The sequence below is a fragment of the Emydura macquarii genome, unplaced genomic scaffold, assembly GCF_026122565.2.
Source record: "Emydura macquarii macquarii isolate MOO-44397 ecotype Brisbane River unplaced genomic scaffold, CSIRO-AGI_Emac_v2 contig_1253, whole genome shotgun sequence".
Lineage (NCBI taxonomy): Eukaryota > Metazoa > Chordata > Testudines > Chelidae > Emydura > Emydura macquarii.
In genome coordinates this window covers 16,306,563-16,322,574 of record NW_027131390.1, presented here as the reverse complement: position 1 = coordinate 16,322,574, position 16,012 = coordinate 16,306,563, and the positions used below count along the sequence as shown (strand labels likewise).

Genomic DNA, 16,012 nt, shown 5'->3' with positions numbered 1-16,012 from the left:
CATATAATTGCCCTTTTACTTAATCATGTAAAACAGAAGAGAGTACAGATCCTATAGAACATAACTAACATCCTAAACGCAATGCTCCTCATTAGATCACCTTTCCCTTGGCAGTCCTTGGAGGCCGTTGGTATCCAGGAAGGCAGGCAAGGTTTCCCTGCTTTGGGCAAGCTGTTACACTTTGGGTGGCTTCTCCCTTGTGAAGTTTCCTTCCTCCAGCTTGCAACTTTGTTTTCTCTTGTCCAAAGCTCCCTCTTCCTGTCCGGTTCTCTGGTGCTCTTTGTTCAGTGGCTGGTAACTTTCCTTCCCCCCACAAACCTGCACCAAAAAATAAAAAAAGACCCACCACTCAGAAGATATTTTGAATTCTGTAACATTTTACCTTTTACTTAGAAAGGAAATAATTGAAGATGATAGGGGAGGCTCCTCCTGCTAGAGTTAATGGTATTAGACCTTTGATGTAGGACTTTCCGCAAGTCACAAGGCCATAAGAATATTAGTCTCCTACTGTTTTCAGAGACTAAGGGCTTGTCTACACTTACCTTGGAGATTCGGCAGCAGTCGACCGGAGTTACGCAAACTACGCAGAAAACTTGCAGAACTCCCGTCGACTTCTGTGCTTCTCTTCTGTGCTCAGTCTTCAATACACTGCATCAACAGGAAACGTGTTCCCGTCGATGCAGTGCTACGCCACTTGGAGAGGTGGTCTTAATACGTCAATTTCTGGATCGACTGAGCGGGTCCCCTCCCCCCCCCAGTATTCCACATCTGCTAATTGTGTTAGCTTAACAATGCAAATAACTCACCCTATATCACAGATGTCAGTAGAACAGAGAAACAGTAAACGCTTGTCAGATAACACTCCTTTAAGCACAGGTCCAGTTGCTTTTTGTATTAAAATGAGGTTTGTGTTGTCAAGCAGCTTCTGCTGCCCCCTTTTCTTCCCAGACTATTGAGAAAATTCAGGCAAAAGGCATAACTTCTCTCTTGACTCAGGAGGTTAGGGATGAATAAAGTTTTAAATAGACCAAAACTGGTCCATTGCTCATGAGCCGTACTTCAAAGTGACGGCAGTAGCTCCAGCCATCCTTTGAGCTCTAGTATTGGCATTAACTTTAATTAGGTCTCGCTTCTCTGACAGAAATTCTTGTAATGTCTGAAAAGTGCTTTAGGGATTCAGGAAAAGGCTAGCAATAGCATTTTGGTTTTCCATGTGGTTAAACAAGCAGATGTGATTCTAGTTTCAGACTGCCCTTGGCCTGCTTTGACGCATATTCAAGTAACTTCATTAGCTGCCAAGTTTATGGTTTAGTTTCAGAGTGGAAGGGGATTTCATTCAAGATCAGCTTACCCATGCAACATAGTGAGTGCCCAACTCCATTAACATCAAATTGAGGAGACCCACAGTGAGTCTTTCAGCCAAGGCCTGAAGCCATTTGATGAATTAGTACATCACTAACAAACACTATTGGTTAAGTACATTTGTGTTTCTCTTGTATTTTTGGTCTTTTGAATCAGTTTGTGGCAGTAGAGCGAGATATAGTCTCAACATGAATGCACAGTTCCCAGTGTTACAATACAGCACAAGTATAAATGTGGCAGCAGTTTCGTTGGTAGACTTTATTCTTTTTTTATATAAACTAACAGGGGCCAGATTCTTCTTGGTTAGACTTAGCCATGTTTACACTATGGGTGCTAAAGCGGCACAGCTATAGCACCACAGCTACGTCACAGTAGCACCATAGTATAGATGCTTCCTGCAGTGATGGAAGGGGTTTTCCCGTCACTGTAGGAATGCCACTTCTCCGAGTGGTGGGAGCTAGGTCAATGGAAGCATTCTTCTGTCAACCTTGCTGCATCTAAGGATTAGGTTGGCATAGCTATAGCATTGAGGAGTGTGAATTTTTCACGCCCTTGACAGACGTAGCTATGTCAACATAATTTTTAAGTGTATACCAGGCTTTGGTGCAAAAAGGCCAGTAACTTCATTTTGACTTCAGTGGATTTATTCTGTATTTGCACCAGTATAAAAGCAGAATTTAGTCCAGATTGTGGGCCTTTGCTGTTAGAGAAGTTATGTGAGAGGAATCTACATGGATTTTGGGCAACATGTGGGTCTCACATCTTCTCAGACTTTGTGGGGAGAGCTGTTAAAGATATGGAGTAACCCTGGTACAAACTGATGTTGATTTATTACCATTTCCTTGGCCAAGTGCCATTTATGAGCAACACTTTCTGAAGACATATCTTTTATATATATTCAGTATTAAAAGTCACCCAGATAGGTGCTTTAAAGAAATTAAAATGGATCAATCTGGATTAATTTATGGAGTTACTCTGGGTTTGCACCACTGAAACTGAGGTTAGAGTCTGACCCCTAGCAGCAAAATGATGAAATTGCTACTTTTGGAAAAAAACAACTGGTACCATAGTCTGTTAGGGTTGGCAGAATTGTATTTTTATTTTTTGGCAGTTAATATCAATGTTTATTTTTAAGCACTTTTTTCTGTTTTTATCTATTTAAATTTTCACAGTTATGGGATATTATGTGTGGGAGGAGGGCTGTCAGACAATCAGGGGCCAGACAATAATTATTTAATGACAGTAGACAGATTCAAAAAGTAAAACTTTTATTAAAAAAAATTGTCAACACCACATGTCAAAATATACGAAGTAAATATCCTTAAATCAAACTCTTTAAGTTCTCAAGCAGCATTTTTCTTATGTTGCCTTTGTACATTTTAGTTATTATTCATGGAAATATTTTTTGTCGGTTTGGGTGCGTACAGAGAAGCTGATATTTACCAACATTTACTGATAAAATCTAATCCTTCCAAGCCTAGCCCTAGTGTTTCTAATGGTTTCCTTTAAAACCCTTTGAGACTTGTTTCTTCACCCATTTTTAGGTACCGTAGTGAGAAGATGACCATGAGCTACACAGAGTACCTTGCCCATCGTCAGCATCATCACTTCCAAAATGGCATTGGGCACCCCCTTCCACCATACAACCATTATTCCTGACACTGAGCCACATGACCAGTCACTGGACCTCTCTGCAGACCTCTTCCCAGGAGACCCCGCCCCTTCTTGGTCTAGCTATCTCTATTACTGTACCATTTTATGATGATAGTTTCCGTTGCCATGTTGACGCTTTTCCTTGGTTGGTCAAGTTCATCGTGGCAACGGGTGGGAAAACTACATTATTACCAAGATCCCATAATTCTTTTTTATTGAGTCAATGCGGGGTTTTTTTGCAGCATATATAACCCTTGTGTTTTTTTTATAAAATTTTAAATTTCTACTTCATTAACAATGAATTATATCAATCAAGGTTTTCTGTGACTGTGGATGGAAGGAAGAATTTAATGTTTAAAGGTTACAATTAAGGATTTCCTTTTTTTGAGTAAGATATTTGTTACTGTTGCATTAATAGTTGTAACAGGAAATGAAACATATCAGAGATTCAGGTATTAAGCATATAATTTCCCACACCTGTAGTAAAGGCTCTTTATTTCATGTAGTTAAATACATGAGCTTCAGATCCAGTACTTACAGACAGAATTTGAAAGACAATGATATTTCAGATGAAGAGAAGCTGTTGTACCTAGCACAAGAGGCAATGATGATAGAAAGTATTTCAGGATCAGTTGGTCTAATTGATTACAGACAGGTTAAGTGCCCTCAACTCTCATTCCTTATCTGGAAATTGAGGGCATTCTGCCCCCTTCAGAATCAGACACCAAAACAGTGTTTGTAATTCAGAGAAAAGACGTCTCTCAAAATAGGAGTCACTTTTGTTTTAATAATGGTCAGTGAGTAGGCAATGTTCTATTAAGAAAAAAATGGATTTAGATTTTTGTGCCTTTTTGACTAGGACATAAGTTACATAAAAATCATAGGAAGAATTATATTAAAAGCATCAGACAGCTTAGCAAACCATGCTCAGTTCTCTACTGATCTGGTGTCAATTTTTTTTAAACTGAGCTTTTGTAAAAGAATTTCTCTTCTCTCCTATCTTATTCTTTCTTTTTAGTTGTGGGTTTCCTAAGTTTTATTAAGTCATGATTAGCCAGATAACAAGTAACTGCTGTTTTAAGAAACAGTGTTGGTGTTGGAGAAAAAGCACAGGACAAATATGCCATGGTTTCAGATGTCTTCATCTGTTACAGGAAGAGGTCTGGAGAGATGTAAGTACTGTGAAATAATTCTGGTAACTTTTCTGCGCTAAGAAGAGGTAGAAATTCATTTACTGTATTGATCAGAATCGTTTTAACAGCTGTAGTAATGGAGATGGGATTTATGAAAGGTATGTGTGGTATAGTAGCAAGCCCTGGACATTTTGGGGCCTGTTCTCTCGTTTCATGTGGCTGTAGAACTCACATTAACACCAACAGTAGTTTACTGCATGTTCAAGGGGATAATATACCCCATGCATCAAAGAAGAAGGCCTTTTACATATGGGTGAGTAAAATACATTAAGCAGAAATCCCCAAATATTTCAATGAATGGATGTTTGTGTATAAAACAAAATATATATTCCAAACAGTTGAGACATGAGTGAGTTAATAATTCTTTTGCTGTAGCAAATGGCAGACTGCTAGTTGATCATTCTAAAACTTCTACATTTCAAAAGATAATTGGGTAAATAGTTACTGCTCACCCATAATAAGGCAGGTTTTGGTGCATTAGTTTTAAGAGGGTTCTTATAGAAAGATTCCGGATTCCTTCATCCACAATATTTGATGTCCAAATATTAACACTTTCAGTTCTAATGCCTTAATTTATAAGCAAACACGAGGGCCTGAAAATTCAGTAGCCAAGAGATGTGCAAGACAGACACACTGCAAAAATCAGGTGTTTATACTTGCAGAACATTTTAAAGGGGATTAGCTTTTAAGTGGAAACAAACAAGTGGCTACCTGACTGAAAGTTTTTTCTTGCCCTTATAGGGAAACCGAGCACAAGCTGAATAATATTGTCTGCTGCAAAAAAAAAAACAAAAACAAAAAAGTCACTCACCCCATCTTTACCCATCATCTCGTTACAGCATGCTCATGCTTCTGTATGAGCTCATTGTTAGAAGTTTTTTAAAAAAGCTCTATTATATATAAAAATATATATGTATTTAAAGGTGCTAATCAACCTTGAGCAGGTCACGTGACTGGTCATGCGGACTCTAAAATCATATCAGATTTTTTAAAAATCCTCGATATATGCAGATGTTATACAGAATTTCTTACCAGTGTAATAGTGATATACTGATGAAATAAACAATCCTGCAGGTTTTGAAGGACAAGGTCAGCAATACTTCCCATCATGGCTTGGGGGGGAAAAAAGGATAGTTTTGTCTCCTTTTTGTACACAGCATAATGCACAATGCATTTTTGTCTATCCTTCAGTAGCTGTTGCTTAAAAAAATAGTTCAAAGAGTATTATACAAACTGTAAAGGTGTGTTTTAAAATGAATTAATGCCCCAGGTCCTTCCGGACCAGCATCTTGTGTTGTTTACTAAAAAACTGTTACAGATATGTGGTCAATCAATCAGTTTTGTATGAGATGCATAGAAATATACTGATTTTTCATGCTTAGAATAATCAATTATCTACTGTGTGTCTAGCGCACCAATGTCCTAAGTGCTGAGAATGCTGTTTATTGTTTCTTATATATTTGTGGGTATATTTGGATAAACACACATTTCACTCAGACATGCCCTGGGACAGAATAGGTCTGTTTTTCTAAACCTGATCAAGAATAGTGTGTGAAATCAGTTTAACACACGTTTTTATTTAACTACACTGAGAGCCCTTTTAGTTATTGTTCAGGAAATATTTTTATTTTGGGTACTTTAAGAAGTTAAAATATAGTGAAGTAGTTTGTTTCACCATTTAATATTTAGCTTTAGAGAAGCACTGAGCAGTTTGCTTTATTTCATTTAAGAGAGGCTTTAATTGTCACTTTAAAGTCTCTTCCTCAGATCCATGCTGAGTTCGCCAGCACCCCACTCTAGCTCACACACAATTGTTTCCCAGTCATGCTTAAGTGGCCTTCCTTCTGTCCCAGACTGTACTGTGGCACTGACTTACCCACAACACTACCTCCTCCACCCCAGTGCTAGTCACAGCAGGTGGAGGGCACAGTAATGAGTTTTGACCTGTAGTGTGAGGTTAATTGATGTGGCACGCCCGGACGTTTGTATATTGACCTCTTTACTTGTCTTCAAATGTGCGGGTTTTTGACACTGTTGTCTGGAGTAGGTTACATCTCTTGTGTGTTTTATCGAACCAAAGAAGCCTCCAGCCATGCCCAAATGCTGCTCCTAAAGCCTGCCTTCCAGTCCTTACAAAAGCCCTGCAGGATTAAATGTTCACTTTTTTATTTTTGTACAGTTTCTAACTGATTTTTTGCTAGTGATGTTAATTGAATTAAGTTTATTTGAGGAGTCTGAGTACCTCCTTCATTTAAATAAACTGGTGACTTTCCTTTTATTTTAAAAATAAATATAGAAACCCACAGTGTGCCTCTCAGATTTAAGGGTTTCTGGTGACATTTATTCTTAAGACCAGCAGTGATTCTTTATATACAAAGATACGTTTTCCTTGTTTTTTATTACTGTTAAAGAAAAAAATAAAAACCTCTTTCTTTGCTCTGGACCCAGTAACTACGCTGGTACATAAACGCACTGAGAAGACAAACTTTTGTTTGAAACTTTTGTAACAACTTATGACTGTTTTTGTATATCAAAGTTGATTCTTTTCAAAATATTTGGATCTAGTTTCTAAGTTATTTTAGTGTTTTATATGTTATGAAAAAATTACTTTGAAGTGTTCACCAGCATAATGAGCTATCTGTGATGCAATGGTGACACATGGCGTGGGCTTTGAGCTACCTGGAGTAGCTTTTAGAGCTCTTATAAATTCCTTCCTTATTAGTAACTTGATTATTGATTACAAAAATATCACAGATTACCTGAGCCCCCTTCCATTATAACTAGATCCTCCCTTCCAACATTTAATTACTATTAGTGTGAAGAAACTGTTGAAATGGGCATTTTAATAATATAAGTATGGCTTAAAAAGGTAAAAATGAGGAAAAAGAAAAAAATATATATAGAAGGTTATCTGTGGGTCTGTGAGATATGGCTGTGGAAAGATATTGTAGTAGTTTTAACACTATTGTTCTTACCTTTTAAATCATTTACCCAATAAAATAAGGAAAAAGAATCACCATTTCCTGTCTTCATGTTTCTTTGCTAAATTGTGTGGCCTGATCAGAGTTACTTTTTTGAACGTTTGAAATTATGGAGAGCTCTAAAAAGGAATTTGGATGTACATTTTGTTCTAAAGGCATCAATCTGTTCATTTTCCCAGCTAGAGGCACAAATGGGGCATTAGCCACATAGTATTTCTGTGGTAAAGAAAAATTGACAATCTAACTCAGACGTGCTTAGCATGTAACACTCCAGTTCCTTCAGAGATGGATTTACTGAGTGCCCTCCGCTTCCATTGATTTCAGTCACTTTTAAATGAAAGTGTGGGAGGGGTCTGGTCTTTTAGACATGGCCTTCTTGCTGCACAACCAGTCAAAGTGGTACAATTGCTGCTGTCATTTATCCGCGTATGTAGCAAATCTTTGGGAGATGTGACAAGAGTACGGAGCTCAGTAAATACACACAGTTTGAGGGGAACTCTCAATACTTCCTTCTTTCCCATTATGGAGCATTTCTCTTGAGAGGGAGAAATCTTGGGATTCCCTCATATTGGGATCTGATGTCGCCACTTTTTGTCTAATAGATGAGTAGATAGGCTCCAGCCTGGAACTACTAATTTTTTAAGTTAATAATCAGAATATGTATAGGTTGTCTTAAGTTAGGGCAATTGGCTGGGGAGTTCCAGTTCTCTGCAAAAGCTCCACCTGTTGGCTGTACATTGTGAAGCTAGAGAGGTTTTAGGGGAAAAAAAGGAGCCTCCGCATGTGGAAGATGAAAAGAAATAACCCACTTGTAATGGATCACAGAGCATCAGGTGCCAACTTCAGAGAAGGAAAAATTAGATGAGTAAGTAAATTTTACCTTTTTTTGACATCACAGTAGTACTTTCAAAATTGTGACTAATAGCATCAAGCAGCAAAACTGTGTTTAATACTTTTTCTATTAAGGATTAATCTACAGACTGATAAGTGTACCTTAAACATGTTTAATAATCTCTTCCTACTTGTCCAACTCCTACCAGTTTTACATCTTGACATTCTGTAGGAAGGCTTTTGGAGGCACCCTTTATCTGAAGGGGGAGAAAAAACCAAATAGAGTTCTTAGAAATGGCCCTCTGTGACAGTGGGCTATGTGTGTGTCTTGGGGAAGTAATGGAGTGATGATAATCTTGGCATGGGACAGTTTGGAGACAGTAGTCATTAGCTTGGTAACAAAGGCCTTTCCACAAACAGTCACCTCATCACTAATTCTCAGGAATTGGCTTGTTTTGATTGTTGCTGCTAAAGTAAAAAAATCACTCCATGGATGCAGAATACTGAGTATTTTTTCCCCGTTCTGCCACCCATACAAATAGATAATGCTGTGGCAATCAAACATCTCCCACTAAAGCTTCCTTCTTGGCTTTTACCAAATTTTGTCACCTGTAAAAAGGCATGTTTATAAAGTAGTATTTAATTTTATGAATGCTAGAATTAGTGACGGCTGTATGCTTTTCTATCCTGCAGTATTCAAATAGAGAACCGCTCTCCTTTTCCCCATCGTAATATCCCCCAAATGGTCCATGCTTGAAGTGTGATGGACTGTGGTTTGCACCTATGCCTGCACCAACCAAAAACTCCCCACAACTTGATCACTGCTTCAGTCTCTGAAGCAATATGCTTTTTAAAAACAGCTGTGGCATTGAGAGCTAAGGCGGTTTCTTAGGAGAAAGCAAATGGTTGTCAATTTTAATCTATCAAAACAAATATAAACAATACAATTGATTTACAATTATAGCTACATCAACTATTTATAGGGAACAATTTGATTACTTTAGCCCCTTGTCTGTTTGAGTTAGTAGCCAGACTTCCAGCTTAGTCAGTTTGCCTCAAATTCACATAGGTTAATCTAGTCTAGTGGTTTGAGCTGCACTTTCACATTGACACCCAGGGAGCCTTCCCGTAGTGTGATTGGTCATCAAGACATAGCATTGATTCTGTTCCTTGATTGGATGAAACCTGCAGCTTTCATGATGGCCTCTGTACTATTTAATAGATAAGTGTGCATGGAAAAGGAAAGTGACAAATCATGCACAACTAGCAAATTATACAGTAGCTGTCACAATGATACAGTTCATGGGATTGAAGTAAAGATGCTAAACAGCTTTTGCAAATCGTGCTGCTCTGTAGTGTAAGTGATTATACCACTCAAAGGGTGGGGATTTTTTAAATTAAAAGCCTACTAATTAGGGCTTAGTGTCATCTGTAATGATTAACTAAAAGTTAGGACTTAACCATCCACTGCCACTGAGCAGCAGTGACAAAATGTTCAAATATTGCACAAGAACATGTCTAAAAAATGTGTAGGCAGAACTATGTGTATTCTGTTCCATACTTGCAGTTCTTTTGAGTACAGTGAAATATTGAAGCAACAGTACAGAAAATTAGGAAGAACACTACTATTCAATGGAGAGGGAGTTGAGGCCGGGTAGAGTATAAATAAGATATGTACAAAGTTTTAAAAAGCACTTTCTTCATGGGTGAAGGTTTGAAAATATCTACTGCCTCCTATATCTTCTACCCACCTCTTGTGGGTAGGGGAGGTTTAAACAGTGAATAGAGAGAAAGGTGTAGGTGGGTGGTCTCCTCTCTCTCCTTTGTGCTCTAATGTAAAAGGGAATGTAGTGGAAGATGTTCAATTTTCTTGGCTATGAGTGGTTAGAATTGTGCAACAACATTGTTCAGGTAGGCTCAGGACCTGGGGTAGCTAAAATGATGACAAAACTGCTCCCACACACAACAGAAGGTATTTATTCCTTTAATTAAAGATTTAACAACTATTTGCCCAATGAGTAGGACCTCATTTAGGGAACAACAAAAAGACCAAAATACAAAAAACCAAGTACACAAATTACCCCTTATTTGCAAATGTTACCTGATAATCAAGTTTTAGCACATTAAAAAGGTTACAAAATTTAGAACACTTTTACAAATTACTTCGAACTAACAGCAGAGGTGGAGCTGAGCACCCACATTGGTCCCTGCCAACCCTGCAGTTGGTGCTTGGAAGCAAGAGCTGGCTACCTGGAACGGCAAAGTTCCAAAGACTGCTTTGTGTGTCAGCCAGTGCATGTAGCAATTCCAACTCCCTGCCACAGCATTGTGGGTGCGCTCACCACTCTGCCTGCTGCAGCAAGAGAACTGACTCGGAATAAATGCAGAAATAAAAAAAGGTATAAAATTGACCCTCAAGAAAAATAAAGCCATTTTAAAAACAGCATGGCTTTAACTAATTACCACTGTAAGCAGAAAAACAGATTTACAGCAATATCACCTTGAGCACGAGGTCACAAAAGAATTGACAGGTTTGTTATGAATCTTATCACTATAATTAGAATGACACAAAGTAGTTGCCTTTGCCTTTGCAAACATACCTGCAGCGTTTCCACTTGCAGGCTAATGCCAGATGCTGCCTTTGAATCTAACCTTGTTAAAACTAGGAATACTAACTTTCTCAGTGTCCCATCTTTATGCTGCAATGTCCCTTCATCCCCCTGCTTTTAAAATAAAATTGTGAAAAGTTCACCTCGTATAACAAGTGCAACTGAAGATGACTGCAACAAGAAAAACTGCACATCTGTATTTTTTTCTCATAGCTATTACTGCATAGGAAACCAATGCCTGTGATTTATAGACAAGACATGGGAAATAGAATCAAGTACTTAAACAACTGCAAATAGCTGTTTCTGAAAGGGAAAGACAGTTAGGTTTTTACAAAACATTCAGTTATCAAATACACAAATATCAAAACCCTGACTGAGGCTACAGACAAAGAGGGTAAATACATCTACACTGAGGTACTTAAAAACCTTAAAGTGCACAACTGAACTGACTGCTCATGTCTCCCAGCTTCAGCAAAGCACTTTGCCTACAAGCAGCATTTGTCAAGCACTAAGAAGGCAAACTAATACCAAGTCTAGAAGTATGGTTGGAGGCTATGGCCTTCCATCCATTAATATATGTATTTCTGAACTAAGGACTAAGAGCTGTTAATCTCCAGCCTATGACAGAAACAAGATGCAAATTCATCTTTGGTGTTTAACGTCCAATGTGGTTAAATAGAAGATGGACAAAAAACAGACTAATGGCTCAATCACCACAGAGGTATGTCTGAACCTTTGAAAACTAGTACTGGTTGTGTCCTGGACAACAGAAAGCCTTAGCACCACACTCCATTAACGTGCAGTGGCTGCTGCCCCACAGTAGATGGGGGGGGGACAGAAGAGTTACCATCTTCAGTTCGTACTTCTCTGCCTGAGCATAAACAAACTCTGACCAAGAAACAATTTAACTGCAGCTGCTAAAGGCTCCTCTTGGGGAGTAGGGAGGAGAAAAGGGCAGAGTTTGGTGTGCTCAGAAAGGCCCATCTATCGAGTAGAGAGAACTCCATGGCCAGAGCACCTTGTCGCTAAATAGTTGGAGCTAGCTTTTAAAGACAATTTTGCCCTCACCAGACCCAAAGCTCTCCACTGAGGGGGGAGAGACCCCCGAAATAAGGATGCACTTAGTAAATAAAATTAGGCTTAGTGGATTGATTCCATTGGCACAAAGACTAGCCAGTCACATCTGTCAGGGATGTCTGGAATAGATACTAGTCCTGTCTCAGCGCAGGGTACTGGATTAGATGACCTACTGAGGTCTCTTCCAGTCCTACATTTCTATGATTTTCTCTCTCTCTCCTTTCTAGGCTTTTTTCTTCCTCCTGTTTTTAAAAGAAGCTACCACAAGAGTCAGGCTTCCACCTGACAAGCCATCTGCTTAAAGATGGCAACGCAATAATATTAAAGACAAATTGTTTTCCTGTCACTGGAAGTCTGAATACTATGGAAAATAACCACCTTGGAGTGAAGTCTGTTAGCTATCAGCACCACGAGTGATTTTTCCCTGCTAGTGGGGACGACTTGTCATTAGCGAAAGAGAAAGTGGTCTGTCTCAGGCAGCTCTGATAGCAGTAAGCGATCACTTCCACACCGACCTGTCATTCACCTTGTGCTTTCCTTTCCTTTTCGGGATACCTGGCTTCACCTCTTCATTTCCAGCATAAACAGAAGCAAAAAGCCAACCAAAGATCTTCATCTATTATAGCTGCCTGTAAAACCCACTCCCCCTCAAAAGGAGAAATATAAGCCTCTTATTGACGCTAAGTAACCCTCAACAGGGGATATTTTAATAAGTTGCCCAGCTTCTGAGTATCCACTATCATAAATGAGCAATCCCCACCTCTGCTGTACCTTACAGTCTGTGTCTAGCGTGAGAGCTCATCTGAGGAATGAGTGTCAGATTTTAGGAACAGACCTAATGCTTTTTGGGTTTCCCTGACTAAGTAAATAGGCTCAAAATTGATGTTCCTGCTCCTATATTTTAAAACCAGTCAAAAGAGCTAGAAAGTCAGCACTACATGGAGGTGGCACACTGAACTATGCACTGCAAATTCCTCATTAGCCTCAATATTTGAACATAGGAGGCTATTGGCCTACAATAGCTGTTGCTGTACTTCTCAGAATGCTCTGACGCACACAGCTGGAGGCAGGAAGTGTCGTATTTTCAAAAATACTAAGTCACTTTAAAAGTGGGAGGCGGCTGCTGTGCTCAATGGATAAGTCAGTAACCAGAACATTTTAAAAAATGGGTTAGAAAAAGGTAAGAATCAAAAAACTTAAATCCAAGTAATAGAGTGCCAGAGCTAAAGGGACGGGCCAAATGCATCCCTGTGGTAACACCAATGGTCTTTCTAAACACATTTCATTGTCGTTACAGCGGGGATGTCTGGCCCATGGCATTTTGCTAAGCGACTGTGAGCTAGATAAATAAATGAAAAACTTGATACAAGCTGAGAGGATAGGAGGAAGTGCTGTGTTATTTAACTCAGCTGTTCCTATGAGATCATATATATTCAAGTAGGGGCACTGCTTGCTATTTAGCACTATGTACATGAGGGCCTGACCCTGCAATATGCTGAGTACCTGGATGAAATCCTGGCCATATTAAAATCAGTGGCAAAAAAACCCTCCATTGATATCACTGGGGCCAGGACATCATATCTTGCATTCCCACGGGGAATGGAAGTTGAGTGCTGTGACATGGGAAGATCAGGCCCTTCTTAACACTGGTCCTACTTCCCCCCTACTCCTGCAAATGCTTCAGCAGGATGCATACAGAAGTAGCAGTGAGTCTGTTCTGATGAGTGAACTTAAACATGTGCTTAAGTGCTTGCAGGCTCAGGGTCTGAGAGAGACACTGTAAACGGATACTCATTGCGAGTAGCAGGGGTTTAGCTCTCAACCACGAATTCCTGCTAGAGACTGAGATGGGGGCAGGGACACGCACTTTGTTGGTCTGGGTAACAGGAATTTAAACGGTCTGATCACAATTCAGTAAATCTGCCTTTTTATCAAGTTATGGCAGCATAGGTTATTCATCATCTTTAATACTTACCATCAGGCACAGTGTGTCCAGAAAAGGGTTTACAAATTAGAATACAGATTGACAGGATACTCCTGAATGCAGCTGTAAATATATACATATCTATTTAATTAAATGGAGTGAAATTATTTAGAGAAGTCATTTGTGTCCCCACTCCCCTATCAAAATCTGACTTTGTAAAAAACAAAATGCAAGTTTGTAACTTGAATAATTTTTCTAGTCAATGAGCTCTCTTCTTGAGGTATAAATGGCTGTATCAACTTCAGGATGTGATCGCAGGGCGACTCAGCTGAAGGGAGAGGTATGGTGGCTTTATGTACTATCACAACTATGGCAATGCAACACATGCAATCTAAAAATCACTCTTTGCAGCAAATCCCTGTGATGCAGCTCTGAAATACAATGAACATGAACTCAGATTTCAAAAATTGAAAGGAACACCGTCAAGATTTCCCCCCTCTCTACTTGTCTGTATAACATCTTAATACTGAAGGTTGTTAAAACTGAAGTAAATGGATACATCAAATTTGCCTTTCCCCAGTTACACTGGTTCTTTTTTCATCTCTGCATGCAGTTTTTGCAATAAGTATAGTTAAAAATCAGTGCAGCCCATTACTATGGAGGCAGTTATACCAGTATAAAGCTGTTTATAGCAGTACAGCTTATTATACTAGTAAATAAAACAAACTATACTAGTATAAAAACCTTTACACTGGTATAACTGCCACCAGACTCGAGTTGCACCGATTCAGTTTAAATCACTGCATAGATAGTGTGTAGACCCTTAGAGTGAAACCAAAATAGCAGTTTCTCTTTGTTTCCCTACATACTGAACTAATGCTGTAACAGAATACAGGGCAGGAATTTTTAAAGGCATGAAATGAAGTTTAAAATTCTTCATGTGGGGTTTTGTAATTTGTTTTCTCAGTCTAAACTAGGTTTGACAGTGTCCCTTTAATTCATGTTTCTTTCTGTTCAAGGGCAACTTGGAGGGCTAGGTGAAGCCTCACCCATCACAATTTACACCCTGCTTGATTTTTTTAAAACAGTTATTTCAACCTGATGTTTTTCACACATTTAAATCAGAGCATCCTCAAAGCTATTAGCTATGATGGGCTCTAACATAGGTGGAGATCCATGGCAGCTGAGAAAGAAATAGTCCAATTTAAAAATAAAATTTTTTAAAAATATTTTGAATTATTCTTATTGTTCCCCATTATCTTCAGCCAGCTTCAAATAGTGCAGTAGAACCTCACTAATTCACATCAATGACTGAGAAATCCACAGCATATTGCATCACTTAATCACCAACTTGCAAAATTCAATTGATGAAAGTTAAGCCAGGATGATGAATTACAAAATGTGCTTGCTTCACTTTGAGGGAGAGTTGTAATTTAACTTTTTCCTATACTTGATAATGTAATCAATACATGTACTGAAGGATATGTAGCAAAAAATAATGAAGTCTTGATAAAGAGACTGTACTGCCACTCTCCTTGGTGGGATGCAAACAGAGCCTGCCGTTTTCTGGAGTAATTATCTAATGTGGGTTAGCGAGGTTCCATTGTAATCGGCATAAAATATTTAAGAAACACACACCAACTTTTCCCAGAATAAGGCCACTAGTTTTGCCATTGGCTATGGGCAGTGAAAAACAGCAGTTGAAAGAAAAAGATCCTCACTCTATTGTATTGATCTTTTGAGGCAAGAAACATTTGGGGTGGAGGGGTAGAGGAGAAAGGGAAGCAGACATGACACACTAACACACTGTCCTTTCATCCTCCTCTTTCTTCTCCAATATGAATACAGATACCTCTGCTTCCTGTAAGTGCTAGTCCCCAGGGAGAAATTTCAGTCTATTTTCTTAGCTGGGAGTCTAAGCAAATCCACACTATATTTAAAGACGGGGACAGCACTGTAGAACAATATTACAAGTTTTCCATGAGCCATAGTCATAATAGTCTGATGTCCAGATGCCCAGATTCGATACCAGGGCCCATAGAAAGGATCCGAGATGGCAGGACATAACATGTTGTTCAAATTCACTTCCGTGACCTGGGGAAAGGGACAATAACAAGTTTATAAATCAATCTTATCTTGTGCTGTATTGACTCAAGCACCCAAAACGGGGATTTCCTAACTCCCCTCAAAATCAAAGCAATCAAGTTAATATGTTGGCAATTCGCAGCACATAGTAATATTTTCAGAAGTCAGAAGCAGTAGTGCACTTAACGTGTATGCAACTGCATGTCTAATTTGTACATGGTAAAATGTGTTGTGTGAATGGGGTGACTGACATGCAAATGACCATAAGTAGCCATTAGCATTCAATTACCCAGATTT

The 16,012-nt window shown here is 38.9% G+C and overlaps 2 protein-coding genes across 3 annotated transcripts in view; one reads left to right on the top strand and one right to left on the bottom strand.

Moving 5' to 3' along the window:
* AMMECR1 (AMMECR nuclear protein 1) overlaps positions 1 to 7,220 on the top strand; it is a 98,684-nt gene extending 91,464 nt beyond the window's left edge. The window contains exon 7 of the mRNA XM_067548233.1: positions 2,907 to 7,220. Coding sequence (XP_067404334.1) covers positions 2,907 to 3,021 — 115 coding nt within the window. The 3' untranslated portion in view covers positions 3,022 to 7,220. The remainder of the gene's footprint in view (positions 1 to 2,906) is intronic.
* A 2,759-nt stretch (positions 7,221 to 9,979) lies between these two features.
* Positions 9,980 to 16,012, bottom strand: part of TMEM164 (transmembrane protein 164) — an 80,692-nt gene continuing 74,659 nt past the window's right edge. For both annotated transcript variants that reach the window (XM_067548231.1, XM_067548232.1), the window contains exon 7: positions 9,980 to 15,724. In XM_067548231.1, the coding sequence (XP_067404332.1) occupies positions 15,521 to 15,724 (204 nt within the window). In that variant the 3' untranslated portion in view covers positions 9,980 to 15,520. The remainder of the gene's footprint in view (positions 15,725 to 16,012) is intronic.